Source organism: Zonotrichia leucophrys, chromosome Z, assembly GCF_028769735.1.
Source record: "Zonotrichia leucophrys gambelii isolate GWCS_2022_RI chromosome Z, RI_Zleu_2.0, whole genome shotgun sequence".
NCBI lineage: Eukaryota > Metazoa > Chordata > Aves > Passeriformes > Passerellidae > Zonotrichia > Zonotrichia leucophrys.
The window spans coordinates 63,348,279-63,366,208 of NC_088200.1; the positions used below are offsets into that span (position 1 = coordinate 63,348,279).

The 17,930-nt window shown below is 38.6% G+C and overlaps 2 protein-coding genes across 2 annotated transcripts in view; one reads left to right on the forward strand and one right to left on the reverse strand.

Moving 5' to 3' along the window:
• The first annotated feature begins 542 nt into the window (after positions 1 to 542).
• On the forward strand, positions 543 to 6,720 carry GNG10 (G protein subunit gamma 10). The gene is made up of 3 exons (XM_064735965.1): positions 543 to 734; positions 3,982 to 4,113; positions 5,846 to 6,720. The coding sequence occupies exons 1-2, from the start codon at positions 654 to 656 to the stop codon at positions 4,105 to 4,107; spliced, it is 207 nt and encodes a 68-aa protein (XP_064592035.1). The 5' UTR covers positions 543 to 653; the 3' UTR covers positions 4,108 to 4,113; positions 5,846 to 6,720.
• Positions 6,721 to 10,009: 3,289 nt separating this feature from the next.
• Positions 10,010 to 17,930, reverse strand: part of SHOC1 (shortage in chiasmata 1) — a 47,525-nt gene continuing 39,604 nt past the window's right edge. The window contains exons 24-29 of the mRNA XM_064736797.1: positions 17,151 to 17,244; positions 15,963 to 16,094; positions 14,464 to 14,613; positions 13,312 to 13,452; positions 12,507 to 13,071; positions 10,010 to 10,119 (exon numbers count right to left, since the gene is read on the reverse strand). Of these exons, the coding sequence (XP_064592867.1) occupies positions 10,010 to 10,119; positions 12,507 to 13,071; positions 13,312 to 13,452; positions 14,464 to 14,613; positions 15,963 to 16,094; positions 17,151 to 17,244 (1,192 nt within the window). The remainder of the gene's footprint in view (positions 10,120 to 12,506; positions 13,072 to 13,311; positions 13,453 to 14,463; positions 14,614 to 15,962; positions 16,095 to 17,150; positions 17,245 to 17,930) is intronic.

A 17,930-nucleotide genomic window follows, 5' to 3' on the forward strand; every position in this document is an offset into this window, starting at 1 on the left:
TGTTTAGAACTCCATCTCTGTCAGTGTTCAAGACTAAGTTTGGTAGGGGTCTGAGTAACCTGATGTAGTGGGTGGCATCCTTCCCCAAAGTAGCGGGGTTAGAACTAGACCATATTTAAAGTCCCTTCCGATCGAAACTATTCTATGACTCTGTGAATTCCCTTTCTCCTCTGCTTCTCCCTGTTTTTCCTCCACTTCTTTTCTGCCTTTCCCCTCCTTTTTTCCTTTTTCTCTCCTTTTCCCCGTTTTTCCTCTTTTTCGTCTTTTCTTTTTTTTCCTCTTTTTCTACCTCCCTGTTTTTCCTCCCACTTCCCCCTCTTTTTTTCCTTCTCCCCTCCTTCCCCCCGTCCCACTTTATTTTTTGTTTCCTTTTCTTCCCTTTCATTTTTTTCGGCCGTGCTGTAACCAGCAGGTTTCCGGCCCCCAAAGCAGCCCCAGCGCGCACCGAGCGCCGCCGCAAGGCGCTGCAGGCGGCAGCGAGCAGCGGGGTCCGGCCGAGAGCCGGGGCGGTCCGCGGGGGCTGCGGGCGGAGCGGCCCCGGCCCCGGCCCCTCCCCGGGGCGGAGGGAGCCTAACCGAGCCGAGCCGAGCCGAGCCCGCCGGAATCGCGCTGCGTGCCCGCTGCATCCCCTCCGTGTTCCCCCCGGCTCCGGTATGTCGTCGGGCGGCAGCCTGAGCACCATGCAGCGGCTGGTGGAGCAGCTGAAGCTGGAGGCGGCCGTGGAGCGGATCAAGGTGAGCCGGGGCCGGGCTGGGGCGCGGGGTGCCGCGACCCCCGCGGCGGGCCGGGAGAGCGGAGCCGCTCCTGCCTTTCCCTCCGCACTGGGGGGCGCCGCCCGCCCGGGCAAGGGAGGGGCGAGGGGGGCGCGGCGGGCTGCGAGCCCCGGCCGCACGGCAGTGATGGAGCCAGTGCCGTTCCCTGGTGGAAGGAGCCGTGATAAATAATACAGCAGCTCCTCGTTAGTTCTGCACCAGCAGACAGATAACCGAGAGTAGTTCCTCGCAGCCCGACTCCCCCCTGCTTCGGAGCGCTGGCAGGATCTGCAGGGGGAGGCGGTGCGGGGTGGTACCCACTGGCACACTGGGGAAAGGCAGGCGATTTGCTACGCATGCATGAATCTTCTCCTGCTTGCACATTTCCAGACAAAGGCAGCACGATGAGGCGGTCCTGTCGTCTGCCAGCTCCTCAGGTTTGGTGACCTGACCGAGACAGCTCTTGGTTTCCAACAGATGTGGGGGGTTCATCACCATGCACAAAATCCAGCATAGTCTGTGAAGTGATGGAGGTCAAATTAATTGATATCCTGCACTTTTCTCGTCTCTCTGCTTGCATTCGCCATTTTTCTCTGGCCAGTCACAAAAGACTAGCTTCCTCAGTCTGATGGCAGTGCCAACACATTGAGCTGCAGGAACTTAGCTAATTGATTTAAAAATAATTCATAATACTTGTTCCTACTACTCCTGACCTGGGCTGGTGGAAATTTGAAGTGCTTGTTGCAAGGCGAAACCACTCTGGCTTTCAGATATAATTGTAATCAATTTGGTTTTGTTACTACATTTTAGTAGCAAAACAGAATCAGCAGATGCTTGATTCACTAAAAAGTGCTGTGCTTATCACCACAGTAAGGTGTGGGAATATGTGAGAAACAACATGTTTCAGAGTAGAAATGTAGACTCTTGTGGAAAGATGAGTATTGCCAAACACTGAAACGGTTTCCCACCAGTTATTGTTGGTGCCTGGATCTCTGTTCCTGCTCATTTTGAGCCATAAACTCAAAATACTCATATACTTCTCCCCACTAGTTTTTTGTGGGTGGGCAGTGGCTATGAAATACATAGTTTGTAGTCTGCAGGTGTTACTTTGTGGCAATAACATATTCATATTCTGGAGCTGGACTTCTCAAGGCCACCTATTTTTTTTATGAGTTTGCTCTTGGAATCCGGATAGGCTTGTCCTTGATGGACCTTAGACTCATCTTTGTTGCAGCACTGTGCACAGACCTCTTTCTATGTCTGCTGTTCTAGGAGCCTGTTCATGGCTTTGGAATGACACATGATGAAAATGTGTCATATAAATTGTATCATCTGAGTTTCTACAAATACTGTACAAAAATAATGTGAAATATATTCAGTTGATAAAAACCACTTGGTACAGTTTTTGCAAGCACTGAAATGGGAGAAAACATTGTTTCAGCTGCTTTGAATAGACAATGTGTTTCCAGACGGAAGCTGGTTATGAAAGGATTTTTAAAAATACATTCCATACTGCCAAGTTCCAATGGTGATTTTGTTTACCCTGCTGGCTAAAAAAGCAGACAGGAACAATATTTTCAGAAAGAGGAAACTGAGTAGGAAGAAGTACCCATACACATCTTGCAAGTGGAGGCTGCTGGAGGGAGTGTGTTTGTCATGTGATGAAATACTGCAGAAATTTTCTGTGTGATCAGGAGAAAAACAAGAATGTTATGGGGCATAGGTAGGACTAAGAGTAGGTTTGTATCTTTTGAGGATATATCAGGACATACGTAGCTCAGTCTGTGTTGAAGGGTTTGGCAGCAAAGTGCACGGAGATGCTGTAGGCACTGCTAACTCTCAAAGGAAAAACTCCCCATGGCCTTGGCCTGGGCAGTGTTGGCTTTTGGGATCTCTGATGGCCCCGTGGGGCACCACAAGGGGCAGGTGCTGTGGTTGAGGCAGGGGTGCTAATGCTGCAGGGGACCCAAGGGGCTGGGCAGGGCAGGAGACCTCTGCAGCCTCCAGAAAGGGCTTCTCCTCAGGTAAGGAAGGAGTGACAAAGCCTGCTGACTTAGCAGGAATCCTTGCTGCACACACTTCTCCCTGTACTCTCTTCAAGAGAACCTCGGAGGCTGAGGGGAAAAAAAACTTCTGATAACACCTCCCTGAAGTGGCATCAGCTCCTGGCTAAATTCAGGCAGTTACTAGGATGAGCATCCTGGAGGAGAGCCTAGGGAAGAATTGGAAGATAGGAGTGGACCGGAGAGCAGCAAAATAGCAAACAAAAGTGTGTGCTAGGCCAGAATTCCCATGTGTTTCCACATGCTGTTAGATGGGATGGCCAAGAACCAAAATTCCACTGGTGCTCTGGGGTGGTTCCTTTAGACAGGAGGCTGGGAAATGTGGATGGTCCTTCTGGTTATTGCTTTGGCAGCACTGAAGAGTGGTGTAGAAAGAAAAGTCAGTGTTTCAGGAGTCCTGTAACAGAGGCAGAGGTGAGGTCAGAGGGGAACTTACAGTTCCATCAATATATTTAGTATTTCCTTTTATAAAATATTTGTCAGACAGCATGGGTTTTGTACAGTTCCCTGCAGCTGTTCCTGATGTGTGTCTGGGAAACTGGAAATTCCTCTACATATTCCTTCAAAAATGTAGGCACATGACTGACTTGCCATCAGCGAGGAGAGCAGGGGAGTTCAGTGCTGAGGTCATTTTGCCTTTGTGATCTTGGGTTTGTTCTACAGCTCTGGACTCTCCTTCTAGGGGGCCAGAGTGTGGATTTGAAGTTCTGACTTCACTGCTGGGGGAAGACGACAATTTGGACTTCGAAAGCTTTTCATCCTCATCTTTTTGCTTTCACTCCTTGTTATACTCTGTGTTGTTTAGAACTTTGGAATGAAAATACTTTTAATAAATTATCAGAGGATATGAGTTCAAATATAAACCTCCAAACACAACAGAAGATTGTAAAATTGTCAGGGCTCTGAGCATTTTAATGGGGAGAAATTGCATCACTGGTGCCTCAGTCCTCTAGACTCTTCTGGCTTATCACTGGTGTAGCATTTCATGTGTGCTTCATGAGAGCTTTGTAAATTGTGCTTCTGTGCTGATTTACTTGATGTTCCAGAATCTGAGAGGTGACTTGGCTGCACTCCAGCTCTGTTTGACAATAGCTCTTCAAGAGGAAATGCTTAATAGATGCTTGTGAATGAATTAGTTTCCTCTCTGGATTTTTTTTCCTTTTCAGGTCTCTCAGGCAGCTGCAGAACTCCAGCAGTACTGTATGCAAAATGCCTGCAAAGATGCCTTGCTTGTTGGGGTTCCTGCAGGGAGCAATCCCTTTCGTGAACCCCGATCCTGTGCTCTGCTCTGAAATCAGGTAATAAAGATGCTATGACAACTACTCTAATTTGAAACTCAAACCCTTGGAGAGACAAAGACACATGGTGATACTTCTTTAAGTGCTGAGTTCTTGCTTGGATGTTCATTATTTCTCTGCTGCCTCTGCAAATGGTTTTCTGAGTTTTTTAGGCGGTGCAGTGGAAGCATGTCTCTTTTCTACAGATCTTTCTAGAGGTGTTTTCTTTATGAGTTGTTTTTTTGTTGGGATAGTTGTGTTTCTGTGTTTGTGCAGCAATAAGGTAATTAGCAGCATCCAAAGTAATTAAAATTGTCTAAGACACACAGCTGTGTTTGACATAGGTGGACAGTAGACAGTCACTTACCCAGCTTGGAGAAGTAAGACAAAGCTGTGGCAATTTTATATGTTCTGATGACTAGCTCACAGCCTAAGTAAATTATGTTAAAATACATTTCGGTCTTTAATGTCATATTGCAGTTCATTTCACTGTGTCTGTCCTTAGGCTTTTCCTGTTCTTACTGTTGGTACAGCACCAAAACCAGTGGAAGCAGAGAGGAGCTGAGGCAATCTGTAGTCACATCCTTTGTAACCTTTTTCAGCACAGATCTAAAGGATGAGCTGCTCCCTGAACTCTGCATTGCCTGCACCCCTGTAACACCTGCAGAGTAGGTGCGTGGGTGGCTGTCCAACATTTGCAAACCTTTGGGATCCAGTTTCATGATTCCCAGTCTGGCCTCTCCCATTTGTCACAAAGGTTATCAGTGATTGCAGCAGGAGAAATTAAGGCCATGCATGCTAGTAGCCTTGGGCAGAACCACACCGTAACTTGAAAAATCTACTTCTTTTGCTCAACACACAAATGTGGAAGTAGGACATTCAGAAGGGGTTACTCCTCCTTTAAAGAAAGAATAAAAATAGTTCCAGCTAAAGAGCTGCAAAATCTACAGACAGAGGAAGAAACACTGAAGTCTGTTCTTTTGATGAGAGTGCTATTAAAGAAAAAATGGATGTTTTCTCAAAGGGCAGAATTTAAGCTAAAACATAAAGTACTCATAAAATCTTCTTCTCCTTGCTGCTGCCAACTGTTACTGAGCTTGGACGGGAGTTTTTGCCTCATCAATAGCAAGGCCTTGATTGTTGCTACATAGGTTTAACAAAACAGGATTGAACCTAAAGAAATGAAACAATTGAACATGAGATGCTCTTCTGGAAAAATTCAGAGAGGGTGAAGCAAAAGCAGATTTTCTTATTTTGGGTGCTACCCAAATTAATTCTTTATGCAAATAAGATAATATTCTTAATACCATTGCATATGTTCTTTTGTTTTTTAAGCAGCCTTTCTACCTTTTGGTTTTCTGGGGGTCTGTGTGTGTGTCTACACGTTCTGAGTTCATCACATCATACAGATACATTACAAAATATTTTCTCAGAAGAACTTGATGATTAATTTATAATAGTTTTAAAAATGCATTGCTCAGCCCAAGATGTCATTTGGTACTTTTTGCTGGTAGATCAAATATTTAGTTTATTATTCTTGTGTTATCTTAGGATCATAAGAAATTCAGAGCAAAGTAAAAAAGCCAGTTAAAAACTTTATGATATTGTGAAGATATCAACATTCAGCAAAGGAAAATCATTATTTGGATTTTCTCAGTGCAAAGGAGCTTTTCTGTTACAAGTTTTAAGAGAAATTACATCTATCAGCATAAGAAAATGGCATTTAATAAGCCTTTTTTTTTTCTTCTTGTAGGGAAGGTCATTGGAGAATTGCCTTCAAGCATGACATGAATAACAACTGCCTTTCCTTCACAAGAAAAGTCTCTGTCTTTTATGTGGCTAAAACAACATCCTAGATATCTGTTTCTGTGTTCTTGTGAATCTGTATTCCACTATATTTTAGTAATGTTCTTGAAGTTTTTTAACTTCATAATTACCACCACTTTTACTACAGTATGCTAACTATACAAATATTACTTAAGAAGTTTACATTTTAGACATGAAAAACATGTGAATTTTTAATCAAATTACTTACTCTCATCTTGATAAACAATAACACCAGAATACTAGCAAAAACTACTCATGGGGATTTTTTTTTCCAAAATAAAACAACCTAAAAGTGAATAATTAAAGCATAAAGCTAAATGCTGTTGGAGCTGAAGTAATGTCCTCAGAGGACATTTTGCTTCCATTAGCAAGACCTGGAACCAACTTTAGGTTTTTTTCAAGTGCATCTCAGTGCATAATGACACATTTTAGTAACTGCTGAACACAATATGTAACAGAGGCCTGATTCCTAAATCATGTTTCTTGCAATACTTCTTATCTGTAAGCCTTCTTTTACTTTGTAACAGTACTGCTGCAGTGGAATGTTGTTGACGTATTTAAAATTACCAAACAGACACTAAGAATCTCTGAGCACCCAAAGATAACTGCATGCATTGTTGTCACGGTTTGCAATACACAGAATTTACTAAAATGTACTTGGTCATTTGCCTTCACTTTTTTGATAGAGCACTTTTACAAGAACAACTTTTTAAATAGGTTTTTAATTTTGTGTACTTCCTATTGTTTGTATTAATATTTTAGAAGTTTGGAAATAAAATTCCTATCCCTCTTGGCTTTGAACTCATTGTGTAATTGTAACAAAGAGCAGCTACTGTAAAGAAAAGGATATGTGGATTTTGCAGTGGGAGTGAAGGCCTCAAGCTCTTTGCTTTTTTGGGAAGAGATGGTTGCTGTTGGAGTTTTAGAAACTGTATCTTATTAGTAGAAAAATCCCATTCATATCTGTTTACCATAATTGTAAATACTAACAATGTTATAAGGCTCACATGTTTTGAAGCTGTAAGGAAGAACTCTGCAATCCAAGTACTTAATGCTCATAAATGTTAACTGAAATGGGGCAACAGTGTCCTCCAGGCGGTTTGTCAAATATTTTCATGTTGCTGTCCTGCAGAAAGACATCAGCGTGAGAGCTGTAATACTGCCAGTATGTATTGTGCCTTTAAAAACAGAGAACATCCTTCAGAGCTTCTTTTCACTCTGACTTCCTTTCACTGCAGGCTATTTAAGTATGGCAGTTTTTCTGTTAGTACTGGACACAGGTACAGAAGTCTAGAGAAAACCAAGATACTGTTGCACAGAGGCCATCAGAGGCTTGGTTTGAGACCAAAATATCAAAGATACTGATGGGTCAAAAGCCTTTAGACAGCCAGTATTTGGCTGCTGCCTGCTTCCTCCTAGGCAAGCCCTTCATATTTCTTTTCCCTTTTGCAATAAAACCTCCCCTCATCTCCACACCTCTTTCTCTCCCCAGAACCTCTGCTGCATATGCTTTCAGGCTTGGCAATGCCACTTGGAGCTTGGGTTTTGAAGTGGCTGCTGAGCTGGCACAAGGAGTGGCCAAATCACAGTGTGCAGCAGGGAGCAGAGAGCCACCACTGCCAGACAGCCAGTCAGCCATGGCTGTCTCTTGGCTGCCCTGCCCACCTCCACCTGGTCTCTTGCAGCTGGAGCAACTGCGGGCGGGCAGCTGTGTGCAGCATCTTAGCTTCCTTCACCAAAGACTATGCAAGGCTATCTGCTGTGCCGATATCATCTGATGGCAGCAGGTCTTACAGGACACCCAGGGTGAAGAAGATTGAGTGAATGTCCACATTTGTATGCTCAGTGCCTCACGGGAGCCAGAAAAGCCCCACTTTTCTCACTGTCATCTCTCCCAGCTGATCAGCTCTTCTCCATCTACAGCTGCCTCCTGCCTGGTCACTAAAATGTTTGTAAACTTGTTCCAGGAATGGAGTGTCCCTACCTGTAAGACTGGAGATTGGATTTTTGTACTGTGCCTTTTTGTCTAAGAATTAGTTGCTTTCTAATTCATAGTAATAGGTAATTTAGCAAGGTAGGGGGGGGTAGAGGGGCGGAGGGAGAGGGGAAGTGCATCATTGTAGTTCAGCAGTAATCTTATTCCACATCAAACAGACAAAAGGAGGGGGAAGAATGTCATAATTTATAAAACTGTCAATGTGTCCATATTTTTGAGAGACTGAGATTTTTCATAAACAAAACCAGTAAAAACCAATAGTCATTGCAAGCCCTTTCCCTTATTTTCCAGTACATTACCAGTAATTTAACTGTACACTGACATTTTTTCTACCTAATGGAAACTTAACACAGACAGCATTTGAATTTTTTTATTTAATATACACAATATATCTTTGTTTTCAAAGTTATCTACAGATGATCTATGCTATGCTTTAACAACTGTTCATGTGGAAGTTCTGGTGTCAGCCTTTGCTTTTGGAAGAGGAGAACATAAATACACAGCTTGGCACTGGCAGATATAATTTTCTCAAACTGTGGTCATCTGTGACTGAGGCTTTGTAGAGTTATACTTCAAAAAAAACCAGATTCCTGTTTTTTTGGGAGGTACTTCTGAACAACATAAACCATGATGCAAAGAAGGAAAATGGGTTAGGTCAGGTGACCACAAAAATGGACCATGGATAGTAAGCAAATTGCAACTTATATTTCAGTCTTTCTCTTATTCTAGGAAACAGTGGCTTTTTGCAATTTTAGTAGAAATCTTTTTATGTTACCACCTGTGAAAGGTATTTTCTCAAATCCTGCAAACTACGAATGTACAAATAATTCAGGAATATTACTGTGAACTAACATTGCAGTTAGTGCAGACATAGCTTATAAGAATTCAGTCAAAAAGCAGCACTCTGTTTTCTCTGACAGACCAAATCTTTCTTCCCTAAGTGCTAGCTTCATTTACGGAAATAGCGAATATGTGCTTAATGAAGGCTTTATGTCAAGTAAGTATTTAAGTGCAAACATAAACCTTAAACTTGGTTGGTTTTCTTTTATTACCTCACCCCCTCATCACCACCCCCCCATTTCTGTTACTGCATCAAACTTAAGAAGATTGGTGAGTTTGAAACTTGAATCATCTCAGCTGAACACCACTGAACAGAGAAGGACATTCCGGAGCTGGCTGGCATGCTGGTGCAAACCATTTATGCATTCCTGTGGCAGACTGGAGTTACTGTCTACCATTGCTCCCACACATATTTCCAGTTTTGTTGCCAGATCTTCTGATGGAAAGTGAGGGTTTGGGTACTATTCTATCATGTTCTTTAGATTACAACTGAGATAGATTTTTTTTTTTTTAAAATTCAATCTTTCACTCCTTGTAGTTGTACCCTATATCTGGATCTGCCTCCCAGATACCTTTCATGCCCCCACTTGCCAATGCCCTGCAGAAGGCTGGAAAGCATGGATGCCAACAAATGGCCTCCAGCAGGTTATGCAAAGGGTGAGGGTCACAGCTTAGTCCCCTGAATTAAATCTATGAGAATGCTAAATTTCAACACAGTCTTATTAGCATGTTGTCCATAAAACAAAGAGCTTTTTCCTAGACTGATTATGATTAAAAGGAGATCAGGAACTTATTGTTCCTGAAGGACCTGTCAGAAGAACAGAAGTGGAACAGAGCCCAAGGGACAGCTGCAAAAAGTCACAGCTGTAATTGCAAGAAATCTCTAAGACTCTGAGAAGCCTTGAGATGCCTTGAGATTCTGGCAGATCTAGCCCATTGGAAAAGCAGCAGACTCAGGCAGCAAACACAGGTGCCTCACCCAGAGTGACCCTCGTGTTTCTGTTTCTTTTTCCTTTTTTTTTTTTTAATATAAAGAGTGATAAAGTAGCTGTATATCACCCATGACAACAGAGAAGCCGTAATTATCCAGCTTCAAGAAACTAGTTTGTTTAGCAACATTTTAAAAACATACAGAAGAATCCTGAGCTAGTAAGTATTTCCAAATCCTAATTACTTTCTAAAAACTAATAACAATAATTCATTTATTTCCCTTTAAAGACCGGAAAAAGAAAGAAGTATGTAATATGCAAATCTTCATTTTGCTGAAAAGAATTTAAGACGTGTTTGTCCATCTCTTCTTCCAGGGACTCTTTCATATGTCAATTTCCTTTTTTTGAACTCCTGCAGTTCTGGAAATCCTGAATCTGTAAATGAAGTGGAAAAAAGAAAAACCATGATAGTACAGCATATATGCAGACTTAACTGTGTGCTTCTCAGAAGCAGAAGCAGACTTTGGCTTTAACTAGTGTACTCCCTAAGAAAAGTATCAGCTGTCATAAAATAAAATGTGTACAGATTAATATTTGCTACTTCTTACTTCTACTGGCCTGTTTTATGCATATCGTCCTGCAATAGGAATATGGGACCTCATACAAAAATAAATAAATCAACCTATACTTAGCCACAATTCAAAAATATTTGTTTATTTCTGTTTCATTAATACTACACCTAAATTATTCTATAATTATTGAAATTTAGTTCTTTTTAACCAGACAATCATGTTTCTAAGTTGTTTTAAAAAGCTGTTTACATTCTTAAGATTCAAGTGCTTTTACAATAATGCATATGAGAAATTGCTTATTCAAAACAAGTTACTCTAAGGAAATGAGGAAATTATATTTAGCCTTTTTAAAAAGTATAGTCAGAAAATGCTAAAACCGACCTAAGGATTTGATCTGTTCCAGTGGAAATACTGGCTTGGCGTGGCGTCATGAATTATCTGTGGTTTAATGAGAGTTTTATCTGACATCAGAAGAAATCCTTGGGGTTTGTTCTCAGTGTGTCTTTCTAACTTGACTCTCTACATATTTCTTAAATTTTTGCTCTCAGAGGCTTTTATTGTATTAAGGTGAAGTTATGTTTTTTTTGATAGGTTGATTGGGTTTTTTGGTTTGATTGGTTTTTAAATTTTTTTTGGGGGGGGACAGTGGGTTTGCATTAGCATGCAAGACTATTTAGTATACTTATTTTTCCCCTGGTTAGTGAATTATAAAGTAGAACAAGGCTGTTCTTCCAAAATCTAAACCAAAAATCACTTTTCCTTGTTTTGTTTTGATTCATATTCAAGCATACTTTTGTCCTACTAGGCAAGAATAATAGAGAAAGCTTATCATTTGGAGATGACAGAATTTTCAGAACACTGTAAAATTTGTACCAGGAGAATCTGCCCTGATTTCTACTGAAGTATATTGTAAAATTTTATGCTCTCAGTGCCAGTTACAGGTTACTGGAACATTTGTTTTCTACTCAGCAATACTGCAGGTCAGAATTTTAATTGCAGAGAAGCAAAAGGTCTGTTCAGAGTTTCTGTATGAACATTTAAATTTACACAGGCTGAAAATTAAGAGAAGTTTACTATGTCAAATTAACTTTTCTCTCTTTATCTCCATAATTAGCCTAAGCAGTCAGTGAAAGAGTGATTTAAATTAGTTACTTAGGTTTTCATGAATGAGTGTGATCTGATTAGTGAAAGCATTTTAATGCTGTGTTGACCTTGTACCACCAAGAGATTTAATGACAGCTGCTAATAGACAAATCATAAATTAAGTAATCTGTAGTAGGTGTTAGGCACTTTTTAAAACAAACTTAATCTTGGATTTTTTTTTTTAATGTGGCATCTTACTAGCAGGGAAATAGAAGAATTAAAAAAAAATACTACAATAAATGATCCAGCAATATGTTGTCTGACAGGGACTGTCTTAGTTGCAAGACTCCATGGATACATATTATGGTTTATTAAAAAATGTTTCAAGCTTACTATATTTGACGGAGTAAACCAGGGATAAGAAAAGTACAAAAAAAGAGAAGCCTAATATTTTGTATAAGGACTGAACATACTTTCAGGGTAAACAAAGTTTTGAAGTACACATCATACCATCTTTTTGAAAATATAAGCTTTGGAATGATTTCAAGTGGGGAGTTTAGCCCTGGAGATACTAGCTAAAAATATTCCAAGAATAAGGAAGTTTATGAAACAAAAGATTTTCAGAGTGCCATTTTTACTCCATTAGTGCCAACAGCAAAATATAGCCATTGGTAGAATCTGAATTTCACTCTCAGAATTTGCTGAATCTCCTTTTGGTCCTATGGCGAAAATACAATTTTTTGTCTAAATCTATGTTTACAAAATAATATTTCCCATAACATTAAAATTAATTCTGGCATGTTCATTATCTATATTTTAGGCACTGTCAGAAAGAGAAAAGAAGCTGAATCTTATACTACTGAAGAGCTACGCTTTTCAATATTCACCAGGGAAAAATAATGGCAGTAACACTATTCTAGTTCATTTGGTTTGGCTTTTTTTTTTAATACCCCAAGACATCTTTATGCTCAAAACAAAACATGTAAGAAACCTTTTATCACAGAAGAGATACGTATGCAAGTACATATTAGCAAAGGGAACATACAACGTTGTTGGGCTGAATTGATTAAAGAACTATTTAAATAAAAGATAAAGTACAGTCTTACAACTTTGCAGTTGAGTAACAAAAAGAATTTCAGCAAAATCTTCAACTTACTTTGGACCTACCTGTTTTAATTTTTTCCTTTGTCCATAAGAATGGAGGCCTTTTTTTCCTCTTTCCTTTAGGTGTTTCACCTATTTGACTAAAATTCAGATTTTGAAGCTCATTCGTATCATCAAAGAAATCAGATAGAAAACCATCGTGAGCAAATGAATTATGTGGGCCTGTGGATGAAGAATCATTCCACAGGGACTGGTCGATCTGAATTTCTGGGCTTTTAAATGTTGTGTCTCTAAATTCATCTAGAAAACTCTTAGAGCTCTCCTGAGGTGCACAGTCACTGAAAGCTGCAAAGAAATCCTGTTTTTCAGAGTCTTTGGAAGAATGATCAGAGCTATTATGCATTCTGAAAGGCTGTCTTTGAACATGGAGAGAATTTTTAACTTCTGGATGAGCAAAATCTTCATTGTCCTTTGATACAGCAAAGAAATTCAGCTTTCTCCTTGTAATTACATCTGACGAGCACGCTTTCTTTTGCATACAACTTGGAAGATCAGACTTTAAAAAACCCTTATGATAATTCAGTGGAGGATTTAGGGCTTCAGCATTCATACAAGATGGTCCTGGTAGAGAACAATTTGAACCACTTTATATGGAGAATGAAAGATTAGCTTATTTTCTACATTTTACAGAAAACTAAGATGTAATTGAGAATTGTGATTGCCGTCTGTCTCATCAGAATAACTGACCTTACCATGATTAGAAAATAAAGATTCTAATACACTCAAATTTTTCACTTGGTTTCAAAGGAGACACATTTTACTAGTAATTCAAGATATTACCTGTGCTGTTTTGTGCCTTATCAAGCAGCTCTAAAATCTGACAATTTTGTTTATTATCAAGATACAATGTGTTGACTTTATTCTGGTTTTCTGGGTGTGATGCACCTTTCACTGTTTTTTCTAGAGCAGCAGCATTTAGGCTGTATGAAGATATCATGTCACTGAAATGCTGAAATGATGAAGAAAGTATTTGTTAGGAATGTTGATGATACATCACTACTTGGTCTACATTTCCAAGTACAAAAAGTTAAATCAGTTGTTAGGATTCTGAGATGTATAAATTTTTGTTTACTGGAACCAAAAAAAGGACTCACCAAAGCAGGAGAGGCATGTACAGTACACAATGTACCTGTCTTACATCTATAAACAGATTAAGTAATAGTCTCTGTCTCGAAACACAGGAGAAGCAATATCTTAATAATACAATTTATTCTCCTTCATTACTCCAAGACTGTAGGAAGCAGTCTGCAATTGGCACCTATCATGCATCACAGAGGAATTTACTGAGCTTTTTCTGCCAATAAAGATGGCTTTACACATTTACAGTTAAAACAATAGTATGCAAAATTTCACATCCAGGGCACAAATACCTGTTCACTTGCTCCTTCACCTTAATGGAGTGCTTCACCTTAAATGAATGGTGTTCTCAGCCATTTTCTTGAATGATAAAATATGTGTATTTTTCATTGAATTAGATGACTATATTCAGTATACAATTTTCCCAGACTTGACCCAAAAGTAGGAACAGTACGAGCACACAATTCTTCATCTCTACAGCTGTGTTAAACACTTAGTGCTATGAGGGAGGGAGGCAGGCAGGAAGGAAGGAAGGAAGGACGGAAGCCTGGAAATACTTAATTGGAAAACATCTTTTACATTAGAAATACACAATACTCAATATTGTGAAGCTTGAGGAGGAAGTTGATCTAATGAGTATTTTTCCAGTTAAGGAAATGCTCTCATTATTTTCCCACAAACAAAAGGGTGACTTGACAAAATCTGCTGAGAATCAGCAGACTCAACATTTGGGATATGAATGATATGCTAAAACCTGTAATTAATTTTAAATGACACCAGCAAATGCACATTTAGCATAAGATTTAAAAAAAAACCAACAAAACAACCACATATTACAACAGAGCAAAAAAATTATATAGTACATAAAATAATTTTCACCAACCTTTAAAACTTTTTTTGGAGCCTGTGGCAGTAGTTCCTGGAGTTGATCAAAGTTTGCAAGAAATAATCTGTTCAGTGATGATCCCTTCTTTAACATAAACTGGGCAACCAAAGGATTAATACATGGAAAAGTAAGCAGGCATTTCTCTGGCTGGAAATGGAAATTATTTTGTTAGACTGAGATCTGACAAATTTTTTATCCTTTTTTTTCCTGTTCTTCAAAGTCACATCTTATTGAATAAGTCCTAGAGTATATAATAGAAAGACAGCTTTCAAACAGTGCAATTTTATAGTCCAATAAAAACTAATGTTTTTTTAGTATCATTTCTGAAAAAGAATAAGTTCTGCATAACCATTTGACAAAAAGCAAGTCTAAAGATGTTTATTTTCTAAACCTTAAAACCTGTGAATAACTTAAACTGGATTTTAAAATGCATGGCCAGATTTACTAATGCTCCACTTTAAAGTGAATTACCTAGATCAACATAAACCGACAAAACTGGTTCTGTTTTACAAAAGTTGTATTTGCTAATGTCAATGAAACAGGTGGCAAAAGCAGGACTTGTCAAGGGGAGGATGAATGTCACAAACAGGGCAGCATGTTGAGAGTAGCTTGTTTTCAGTGTCAGCTTCCTGTTCCTGACTTTCATAAAACACTGCCAAGATCAAATATGTTTAACAGACACAATACATTGACTCCTCTACATTCTTTACCAGTATCCTTAATCTCTAAACTGGAAAACTTACAATCAAATACCCCGCTCTTGAAAGGCCATGCCAATATTTGCTTTATAATGCCTCTGAATTTTGCAAAGCCGAAAACAATCTCAGCTTTACAAGAGTTCAAAGCTGTCACATAAAATGAACAAATCTATACATTTAATTTGAGAAACTTACTAGACAAGTTAAAGGATATAATATATTTGATGGGGCTTGATGGGCCTGTTCCAGCATTTACTGGAATATGAGTTAAACAAGTAACTGCAGTAGTTAAACAAGATTTTTCCATCTGTTACTGACACAAGTCAGCAAGCAATGCCACTGACTTAAGTAATGTATCAACACTGCTGAATTTGGCTTCCTGCCCAAGTGAGCCAGTGTATGTTTTTCTTTTACAATTTGGGTAGTTTTTTAAACCTACTGCCTAGAACTATAGAACTGTACAAATTGGCAAGTAGATGTGGTGGATAAACGTCCCTACAGGTTAATTGTGAAGGCGCAGGGAAAGTCCAAGTTGCATCTAATTGTACTGACAAAGATGATGAAAATATTACACACACAGACACACACACACACATATATATATGCATGTATATATACATGTCTTTGCATATATACTAGAAATATGCTTGTATATACATCTGCATATATATAGATACACAAATATAATAATGCTTATTTTAGTAATATATTTTAAGAGAACTACAACAAAAAACCCTAAATCTTTATGAATCTTAGAAACAGGAAGAAAACTGTCAGTTCGTAGGAAGATGAGCAAACCTCAGATGGTAAGATAGAAAGCCAGGATTTGTCCAGCCACTCATGAGGGCTGATATTAGATGCTATCAAAACGTTGTCAGCAATCTGACGAATTACCAGTGCTGTCTCTTCAATCCCTGGCGTAAGAACTACCTAAAGGTGATACATAATACTCTTGGTTAAAACTTACTCTAAGCAGTGTACTAATTTGCCCCAGACATTGACATGTCAACTAAAGGTCACCCTGAACACAAGAGTCAGTACTGCTGAGTAATTAAACCTGATCAAATCTGATCCATGCTTATCATGCAGAAAAACTCCAACCTTTGACCTGGCTGCAAATCACACTCCTTATTTATGAAGATCCTATGTAGGTGAAATTAACTTATTTATCCTAAAGGTCTTTAATATGTGATTAAGTTTCTGGTCATAACATGAGCTCCTAATAAAACATGCAATTGTGAGATGCCTACTACAGTTTAAGATGATGTGTAACACTTTGAAGCTATAATTTACATAAAAGCTACACTGGTGAGTACATGAAATGAAAAAGCTTTGTCCTCTATTCATCCTCATAACTTTCATTTAATCAGGTAAGTTTTATACAAACTTTAATATGCAAATAATAATGACTTCATAAAGATCTGCACTCAATATTGGCTGCAAATAAATGGAAAAACATGCCCAAAAAGATATCACTTCGTTCTAAAATATAAGTTACCCACAATTTGGTAAGCTGAATGAAACTTATGCCCCATTTTTTTAATGCTGATTATTCTGGATACTAAAACAGATTTTCTAGATTTCCTGATTTTTAAATAAAGAAGTTAACCTATCTTGTCACATTAAAAAAGCGCACTAGCTGACAGCAAATGATTTATTTTTTTCTTCTGTCACATCAGCAACAAAATATTGATCTGAAAATTCAAATTAAGACATAATCAAGATTAATGTATATTCTAATAATTTATTAAAGGTATGATTCCATTTTATGACTCCTAGTTATGAAAATATTTCATCTGCTATTTGATTCTGATTCAACTTGTATTGCAGTCAACACAGTCTTTTCACTGACTTTAGCAGCACTGAATTAAGATCTTCTCCTATTTAAGTAATTTTGAGCTATTTTATGTTTTTGATGTAGAAGGCATACTTGATTGAGCTTTTTAGAAATAGCATATCATGAAGATTAATACAGAAAAAAGTTACCTTCACTTCAAAGTCTTCTGACTTCTGTGTAAGTTCAATTAGAGTGGCATAAATTAAGACAAGATTAAGCAGAGTATTTCCCTTGAGACTGTACCTGGAAAACAGTTTCACTGGATCATTAATATTTAATATGCACATGTAATAATCTCAAACCATTTGTTCCATGTCTTCATAAATATCTGTTTCATTTTCTGGAATTCAGAATACTGATACAGTTGGAGCATTAATATCTGTGGAAAGAAAACTAGAATATATTCTACGGACTGACTGCTGAAGGACTGTAAGGAAAGAAAACAGTAGTCTACAGAAGAGCAAGTCTGGTCTAAAGCAAAAGGTATGGATCAATGTCAGTCACTGGAGACACTGGAGGAAAAACAGAGAAGAAATTACTTGCTTACAGAAAAAAATCTCAAAAGAGGTAATAAATTAATGTTTATGAACTATGTCAATAGAAGTTGTGCTTCCACTGCAAAAGGAGAACTATTGATGCACTGGAAGAACACTTAAAGAATATTTCAAGCTGCAAATAATATACAATGCAAATTATATACAATGGTATTAACACAGTAATTCATAACCATGCATTTGTATGGGTTCATTTACTTCAAACAGATGTAAGAAAAATTCCAGTATTTCATGTCTTTGCAGTTGTGAAATTTCCAGACTTGTTGATTTCAAATATACCACATGTTAATATTGGCTGCCTCAAACTCTGTTATTTTATAACGACCATTTCTTTATCATTGGTGTAAGATTGAAAATAGTCTCACAAATAAAAAA

Coding starts and splice junctions, on each gene's coding strand:
- GNG10 (XM_064735965.1), top strand. CDS start 654: ATGTCGTCGGGCGGCAGCCTGAGCACCATGCAGCGGCTGGTGGAGCAG. Junction 735..3,981: donor CGGCCGTGGAGCGGATCAAG/GTGAGCCGGGGC, acceptor TTTCCTTTTCAG/GTCTCTCAGGCAGCTGCAGA.